The 9,362-nt window shown below is 36.8% G+C and overlaps 1 protein-coding gene across 1 annotated transcript in view; it reads left to right on the top strand.

The window, feature by feature from the left end:
* The first annotated feature begins 8,026 nt into the window (after window positions 1–8,026).
* Window positions 8,027–9,362, top strand: part of LOC131154066 (transcription factor TGA2.3) — a 34,369-nt gene continuing 33,033 nt past the window's right edge. The window contains exons 1-4 of the mRNA XM_058106566.1: window positions 8,027–8,520; window positions 8,737–8,837; window positions 8,930–9,000; window positions 9,092–9,304. Coding sequence (XP_057962549.1) covers window positions 8,456–8,520; window positions 8,737–8,837; window positions 8,930–9,000; window positions 9,092–9,304 — 450 coding nt within the window. The 5' untranslated portion in view covers window positions 8,027–8,455. The remainder of the gene's footprint in view (window positions 8,521–8,736; window positions 8,838–8,929; window positions 9,001–9,091; window positions 9,305–9,362) is intronic.

Below are 9,362 nucleotides of genomic sequence, written 5' to 3'. Positions count from 1 at the left end.
TATATTTTTAATAGAAGAAGTATTAGTGACAGTCTACAAATCTGTCACTAATAAGGGAATAATAGTAACAAATCTTTAAATTCGTCACTAGTACTATGAAATAAATTTTTTATTTTTTATAAATAATAGAAGTATAGTGACGGTTCCCAAATCCGTCACTAATAATGTGATAGTAGTGACGAATCATCAAATCCATACTAATACTATGAAATAATTTTTTTATTATTTTTTAAAACAAAAGAAGTATTAGTGACAGTTTGTAAATTCGTCACTAATATTGCGAAATAAAATTTTTTTAATTTTTTTAAATAAAAGAAATATTAGTGACGGTTCCTAAAATCGTCACTAATAATTGGCTAATAGCGATGAATCAACCAATTTGCCACTAATATTATAAAATACACTTTTTCAATTTTTTTAAATAAAAGAAGTGTTAAGGTTGACTTCTAATTCATCACTAATAATTGGCTAATAGCGACGAATGCTAAGATTCGTCACTAATATTGTAAAATAAATTTTTTTTGGTTTTTTTTTAAATAATATTAGTAACGGTTATCAATTGCCACTACTAATTTTCTTTTAGTGACGGATTTAATTCGTCACTAATACCTTAGGAATTGTCGCTAATATTTTCCCGAGTCAATGTCTGCGTGAAAATTTTTTTTCTGTGATATTTTCTAGTTTTTAATATCAAAAGTATTAGTGACGGTTTAAAATCCGTCACTAATAGCCACTTTTAGTGATGAAATTGAATCCGTTAATAATAGTTTTGTCACTAAAATCAATTTTTTTGTAGTGAATAATATATTAAATAATACCCTGTTCAGGAAAATTATTCACAAAATGACGCTCATGTAATCTTGCTACTTGGTCCAGCGAGATTTAAAAATCTCGTTGGACCAAGTAACGAGATTATGTGCCACGCATTAGGATTAGGATTAGTATATTTCCCAAGCAAATCTCACTGGATCATCTAGTGAGATTTGCATGGCACGTCCATCCCCTACATTAGCCTAGACCTGACAAAGCGGATCGGGTCGGTTTATCCATGACGGATAAGGCGGATTATCGGGTGAAAAAAATCATAATCCTTATTTGACTCGTTTAAGTGGTGGATTAGGCGGTTTCGGGTCGGATAATTCATAGCGAATGGGCGGATAATCAGCCATTCTCAAATATAATTTTATTAATAATTTATTTTTTATCATAATAATTTAAATTGTATACAATAACTTGCGATTAGTTTATATATTAACTTTTTAGTAACTATATCAATCATTCAATCATTTATATTAATTAACAACTCCTTATTCATGCAAGTAAAACTATACAATAAAACATAATAAATTAATCCCAATCTAACTCAAAATAGAAACTCAAACCGTGTGACTTGTGTGAGTTTAAAATCTAAATATTATAATTATTCTTAAAGCATGTGAATTTCTTTAAACACAACTATTTTCAAATCGTGTGAAATTGTGAATCTCTCAAAATAAAACTATCAACAAACTAAAAAAAATCTCAATCCATCCTTTAAATAACTTCAAAATCATTTGAATGCCTTGAATTAATTGAAATGCTTTCATTTGTGACATCAAAGCTTTCATCTTCTTCTCCTCGTGTGCCTATCATGAAAGAATTCAAAATATAATTTAAGTTATGAATCGAATAACATAAATTGAACTTATTAATTAGCATCTCAAAAGTCAAAAGTTACAAGTTATCAAACTGGAAAAAAAATTACAAATAATTTATTTAACACTACAAGTTAAAACAACAAATAAACAATTATTTATTGACTACATAATTTTCAAAATAAATAGAAGCACTAGCTGCGCAGCTTGTGCTAGAGTAGTAACGCAATCTGCGCTAGTGTAGTAATATTGAAATAAAGTCAAACAGAGCAAGATGATACGCTAGATGAGGTATGACCTGCTCTTTTAGCTTGAGCAATATCTTCAGCAAGTTCTTCCTTATCTACAAAATCTTCAACTGCATTCAAAATTCAAAAGATAAATAAATAAATAAATATTGCATAATACATAGTAATTATAATAACATAGAAATATAATTAAATAAGCATACCTCCTCGACTATACAGTCAATCATGAGTTAAAATAATAGTTTCACCATTATCAGGCATAAAAGAACTACGTGACATATTTATCACTTTTCCTCCAATACTAAATGCTGATTCTGATGCAACAGTTGATATTGGAATTGATAAGATATCTCTTGCCAATCGAGAAAGAATCGAATACCTATATTCGCGACTCCTCCAAAAATCCAAAATATCCAATTCTTTATCACAATCTACCATCCGCTCTCTAAAAAACATTTCTAATTCTGACATTGGAGCTTCTTCATCTTCCTTAGCAAAAACTTTAAAACACTAAAAACAAGTATGTAACAATATAAATATAAAAATTTTATAGATGTATAATAAAAGTAAAATCAATTTTGTACTTAAAAAAACATCTTACTTTTAGTGTCACATCAACTGATGTTGTAATAGGTGTCATATGACCACGATCATGACTAGTAGTTGCTTCAAAGGAAGGCATTTTCTTAGAAGTCGAAGGGAAGTGGTGCTTCATATACTCATCGAAAAGAGAATGCATCTCACGCTGGATGTCATTTACTCGATCTTTCCAAGACATTGGTTGCACTTCTTTTAAACAAAAAGATACCAATTGTATCTTGAAACGAGGACCCAGAATAACAGCCATTACCAAAATTTTACTATAATCTTACCAGTATTTGTCAAATTTCCCTTGCATTTGACTAGCCACATTCCTTAAAAAGGCATCATCACCAATACTGCATTAAGTAAAGTTACTTGTACCTTCCATACTCCTTGAAAGTACAAATTTGCAGTTGGATATGATGTCCCAGAAAAAAGATTTGTCAAGTCATAAAAAACCTTCAAGAAACTAGCAATTTTCTCAATTTCCTTCCATTTATCATCATTTGGGCAAAACTTAAAATTCTTCTCACTAAACTTGAATTGGCAAATAGCATCTCTATAATACAAAACACTTTCAAGCATCATATAAGTAGAATTCCACCTAGTAGGACAATCTTGGCGAAATCCTCTTACACGTGGCACTCTCACCTTTTCACAATATTCATGAAATCTAAACTTTCGATGTTGTGAATGTTTCACATATTTGACATAATCTCGTATTTTGTCCACAACCAAATGAGATAATTTTAGGTCATCTTGGACAATGAGATTCAAAATATGAGTGCAACAACGAACATGAAAAAATTTTCCTTCCCTTACTAAAGCATTTTTCAAGTTCAAATTAGACTTCAAAAACTCTACAAAACAGTCATTGGATGTAGCATTGTCCAATGTTATGGAAAATAGTTTCTTGTCTATACCCCAATTCACCAATAAGTCCATGACTTTGTTACTAAGTGTTAGACCAGTGTGTGGAGGAGGCATGCTTGAAAAACTCAATACTTTCTCTTTTTATCCACAAAATGTGCAGTTAAACATAAATAGTCATCAGTATTTAACGAAGACCATAAGTCTGAAGTAAGAGAAATTCTACTAGAATTATTCAATAAAAGTTTACAAATGTGCTCTTTTTCCTTTAAAAAAACCCTCATAACATCAGCTTTTGTAGTATTTCTTGTCACAAATTTTGTCTCTGGTTTTAATTTTAAAGCCCATTCATGAATTCCTTCATACTCAACAAAAGAAAATGGCAAATTGTGTCTCACAATTGCCATTGCCAACTTCCTACGTTGTACAGCTTGATCAAGTTTTCGTGTATGCAAAGACAACTTTCCATCACCTTGACTCATTAGCATTTATTTCATATCATTATTTTTCTTTTCCATGCATTTTTTTATACAACAATGTAAGTTTGATGTCCCAGAGTTCTTACTATGGTAGAGATATTTCTTAGGACAATACTTACATTGGGCATATTGTTTATCTCCACTTTCAATCAACTCAAAATCTAACCAAATACTATATGTTTTTTTCCTAACTCTTTTTACCTGTGGAGTTGTTTCTTTTGTAGGTTCTGTGTTTGATGAATCTAGCAACTGAACTTCTTCTTCACTCATTTCATCATTTTGATCAATTGAATTTGCTATTGATTGAGACATTTTTTCCCAAATCCTTGTAATGCACTGCAAAAAATTATGAAATGGGATTAAATGTTTTCATTGCCCTGCGAAGGATTAAATTCATCTTGAAACAGAAACAATGCTACTATGCAGGCCTACAACAATAACAATGTAGAGATGTCAAAGTATTTAAAATGACAAAGGCCTACAACAATAGCAATGCAGAAATGTCAAAGTATTTAACATGACAAATAATGTAGTTGCTAGAAGTATTGGCTTAGAGCTTAAAATTCATATTTTCACTAGCCTCCACTAACTTGAACATTAGTTTGTTTTGCCAAATTTCAAATATTTACTGCCTTGTTAATTGTTTGAAAAAAGATTTCGAACAAAGGACTTTAGTATCATCAAGCACTGCACTCAATCTATTAGCTAAGACTTTAGTAATAATCTTATACACACTAGAGACAAGACTAATAGGACCAATAGGTCTAAAACCCCTCACTTTAATAGAATTAAATTTCTTCGGTACCAAGGCTATAAAGGAGGAATTAATGCTTTTACCAAGGACTCCATTATCAAAGAACTTGCTAAAAACTTTCAGTAGGTCCTCCCAAGTCCCAACGCTCTTGAAATAAAGCAATGTTAAAACCATTCAGGCTTGGCCTTATCCCTTTCCATCCCAAAAACCACCCCCCTAACTTCCTCCTCATGAAAAGGTCATTCTAACCAACACATTTGATCAACAGATATACTGATATAGGGTTCCAATCTGTAATCCCTTTATTATCAGCCTACAGTGATCCTCCTCTGAATACAAGTTCTGGAAAAAATTGGTGATAATAGAAGTAATATGACATTGATTATTAGACACTATTCCATCCCCCACATCTAACTAGATAATCAAATTCTTACTTCTTGTCCTATTAGCTAGTCTACGAAAGAAAGAAGGGTTGCAAACTTACAATCACCATCCTTAACCCATTTGAATTCGGACTTTGGTCTCCAACTCCTCATTTCTTTAAATATCACCTCTACTAGCTCAAACACAAACACCTCGGCATGTGAAGACACAAACACAAATACAATGGTGAAAGGCATAAAGAGTGGAGCTCAGAGTCGGGACTACCTTCTGAGTTCTGAAGACCCCTCGGATAGAGGATATGAAGAATAGTGGAACACCCGCTGGTTTTGAATAAAGGTCTTGCTGGTTCAAAGGATTGAAGCTCCTGCTGGTTCGAAGGATCGAAGAGACTCGCGAGTCGCGAAAGGTCGGAGACTCGAAGGGCTGAGGGCTTCGAAGGGTCGAAGAAGGTCTCTCACTCTCTTGTCTCTCGTGCGGCCGCCGACTGGTTCCCCACTTCTCCTTCTCTGAGTCTCTGTTGGCTGAGGGCTTGAGGCTTAAAATCTCAATTCTCAAGTCTCTGTGGCTAGGGCTCTTTTTGAATGGGAATGGCCAAATGAGGCTGACCTAAGGGCTGGGAGCCTGGGACACTAGGAGTGGGAGGGGCCGAGACTCGAGAGGGGCACGCGTGCGGGCCATGTGGGCACTTGGGCCTTTGAGCTTTGGGTAGTGCCATAGTGGGCTGGGCCGACTGGCTTAGTATACTATAGGCTATAGGGGGCAGTGAGCTTTTATGGGTTAATATTTAATAATGTAAGTGGGTTGGCGGATATCCGCCGGATAAACCCGAGCCGACCCGCTAAGGAGGCGGATATGAAAATGAAAACTCATATTCGACTTATTTAATAAACGGATGATTATGAGTCAGTTAAAACGGGCCAGATACGGTTCGGATTAACGAATTTTTATCCATTTTGCCAGGTCTACATCAGCCTACGCTCCGATGAATCTTCGAAGCCCCATATTTTCTTCACCACCAGAACCGTTTCAGAATCGCCATTTCAGATTTCGACTCTGTACATGACACCGGAGCTTTTAGTGCTGATCATGTTCACTGACATGAGATTTTGGACGACGTCGTCGACGGAGATCTCCATTTTTTGATAAAAAGTCATTCCCAAATGCTCTTGAAATTGTTTTGCTTATGATTACAGGCGCGAAGTAACATGCAAATTGAGAGGAGTACTAGTACTGCACAGGCGCAAAGGAGGAGAGACATAATCGTTGCTAGTTTCGCGACTGATTTGGGGCGGCCAATGGGAGGAAGAACACCGTTTCCCAAAATGGAAAGGGATGGGTTTCTGTCGATGTTGCTGGCGGGGAGGTTTTGGAAGATTGGGGTGTTGGGCAATTCATTGGAGAATTGTAGCTTAAATTGAGGGAAATTTCCAGCTTTGGAAGTTGACCAAGCTGGTTTGGTATTTCGCTGAAGAGCCATTGTTCCCGAGGTCTAACAATGTTAGTTTATTGTAGGACACGATCTCCATCGGAATTCTGTAGGAAAGTTTATTCCCTCTAAGAATAATTTTGGATAATTCAACCAATAATCCAATACCAACACCCTTTAATGGACTTGAAAGCCTATTTTCCGAAATGTCCAGAACCTGGACTCTAGTCAGCAGCATCTTCGGTAGAGGACCCGTGAACCCATTTGAGCAGAGAGCGAGAAACTCCAAGTTTTCACATCTGGATATTGACGGAGGAATTTCTCCAACAAAATGGTTGTTGCTCAAATCGAGTAAATTAAAACTCTTCAAATTTCCAATTTCCGATGGAATATTCCCGACCAATCTGTTGTCGTTTAATCGGAGTCTTTACAAATTTGTGTAGTTCCCTATATCCGACGGTACAAAACTGGATAAATTGTTGGAAAATAAGAGCAGTTTGGTTAGATTTTGCAACCCAAAGATTTGTTTTGGAATTGAACTAGAGAGGTCGTTATAAGAGAGGTCAATTGCCTGAAGATCGTAGCACTGGGAAAGACTGTCAACTTATTTTTCCACGCAAAGAACAAAACCAAGTTCATTAAATTGCTGGTAAGATTAGGAATTTCGCCGGAAGATTGTTGTTGTCGACTTCCAGATACGTGATAGCTGTGCAATTCGAGATTTCCGAAGGTATGCTATCAAATAACTGGTTAATGCTCAACTGAAGTTGTTGAAGCTTTGAGAGGTCTTTGAAAGTCCCAGGAATGGTTCCTGTCAAGAGATTGTTCGAAACGGACGTGTCATATAAATCTCTCCAGCGAGATTTGTTTGGAAAATAAACTCATCCTGATACTGATGCGTGATAAATTTTGCAACTTGATTCAGCGAGATTTGTCCTGACGCATGACAAATCCAGCGAGATTTGTTTAAATTTTATTGGATTAAGTTGTGAGATTAGTCATTTATAAAATAAAGATAAATCGGAAAAAACTCACATCATTTTGCATCAGCCAGCTAAAAATTCAAACCTTGACATTTTATTGTGGTAGGCCTGCATTGTACATTTGTACGTACTGAGCCAAACAGGGGACAAGAAAATGAAAGGTCACGTGACTTTGAGCCGCGCACAAGCAAAACCTTCAGAAGAGAAAACAGAGCATGGAAGATAGAGCACATAAATCCCTGTCCAAAAAGGCAACATGTCATCCTCTGTACGATTGCCGTATCAAATGCGTCATACCAAATTGGTCCCTCTGCAGTCTTCTCTGTTCTGTATGCTTCTTTCCAAGAGGTTCCTTTCAAGCAAGCCCTGCTTTATTTATTTCTTCTCGAACGACACGAAGCCTCCAAACAGGATTTTAACTCTTCGTGAATCACAATGTCATCACATCTCATCACCTTCCCATCATCTGTACGCTCTTGTCCATTTTTATAATTTATATTATAAATCATGTCTGAGCATAGTTTTAAATGGGGGAAGAGAGAAAGCAGAGAGGGCATCAAAGGCATAAACAAGAAATGCTGAGAAACCCAGTACGCAGCAGACGACAGAGGAAGAAAACAAAAAAAAACTGAAATTCATCAGAGAAGTTGAGAAAGGAACAGATGGAATCAATGAAACGGAAAGTGGATAGAGAGGCCCACGCTCCTATATAGTGCGTGGGAAAGCAGAGGAGGCAGAGTCTCTGTGATTTGGTTGGTGAGTGACGAGGACGCAGATGGGTGAGGGAGTGGGGGAGGAGGTTTTGGAAACTTGTGGGTATTGGGAAACTAAAATCCCAATTCAGAAAGCAATATTAAAAAGCCTGAAAGATTAGTAAAATTCATGAATAGGGCCGTACCGAATCACTGATATGATATCCTGTTGATAAAGATGGAATAAAATTTCCATTCTTGCTGCTGCCGTTTCTGCATTTCATCTCCTTTTCTTCTGGACATTAGTTCAGTAGTCTTATTCTTGTGTGTGTGTGTGTGTGTGTGTGAGAGAGAGAGAGAGAGAGAGAGAGAGAGAGAGAGGTGTTTGTGTGTTTGATGACAAATGCGGAGCTTCAAAGCATCTCCTACCAACGCCGAAATGTATTACCAGTCACCCTTCTTCCTTCGGTATTTTCCCCTCTCTCTTCTTTGCTTCGTTTTTGTTTTATTTTTCCATTGTGCTTTGTTGGTTCTGCTTTTACAGACTAGAGTGCAGCTGGGTTTTACATTGCGGCCTGGAAAAACTGTTTTATAGAAGATTTTGCCTTTTCGCTGTACAAAATAAGGGGCTGATCCTCTTTTTCTATCTGCTTTTGTTTGTGTGCGCGCGCGCGCGCGAGGCAGTGGGGACGAGAGTAGCCGCAATCAATCGCGTTTTTCGGGTCTTGGAGAACTTGAACGGTCCGCTGCATTCAATCATGACGATACTGTTGATTTAAGCAGAAGTATGCTCTCTCTCTCTCTCTCTCTCATCATACCTTCAGATTTCCGTAGCTACTTCTGATTCTGATTTTTTGGTAATTTTCAATATCCATAGGCTCCATGCTTAGCTTGAGGTCGGGTAACATCGCTGTTGTCTCTAGCATACAATTTGGGGGCTTGAACACGGTACTCAGATAGCCATACCCACGAACTTTAACTCTATTTCTACTTGATGTTCTATGCTTAATTATTCAATGCTGTCTTGGCCAATGTACAGAACATTGGTGCATTGGACATAGCTTCATCAGCCGCGGGGGTAGATGCAGGGGAGTTTATGTTCCAGAGGGGGCTGATGACAACCGCTACTACGGCCGCCCCTGCATTAGCTAACGGCCATTTTGAGAACTGGGGCGAGTCTGGCATGGCGGAGAACAGTCAACAGACGGACACTTCCACAGATGTTGACACAGATGATAAAAACCAAAAACAGGTCTCTTTCGCTTTGAAATGCGCTGGCATGTGCGTTGCTTTGCTTGGATGATGAAAAA

Source organism: Malania oleifera, chromosome 4, assembly GCF_029873635.1.
Source record: "Malania oleifera isolate guangnan ecotype guangnan chromosome 4, ASM2987363v1, whole genome shotgun sequence".
Lineage (NCBI taxonomy): Eukaryota > Viridiplantae > Streptophyta > Magnoliopsida > Santalales > Ximeniaceae > Malania > Malania oleifera.
This window is presented reverse-complemented; position numbering and strand designations above follow the sequence as displayed.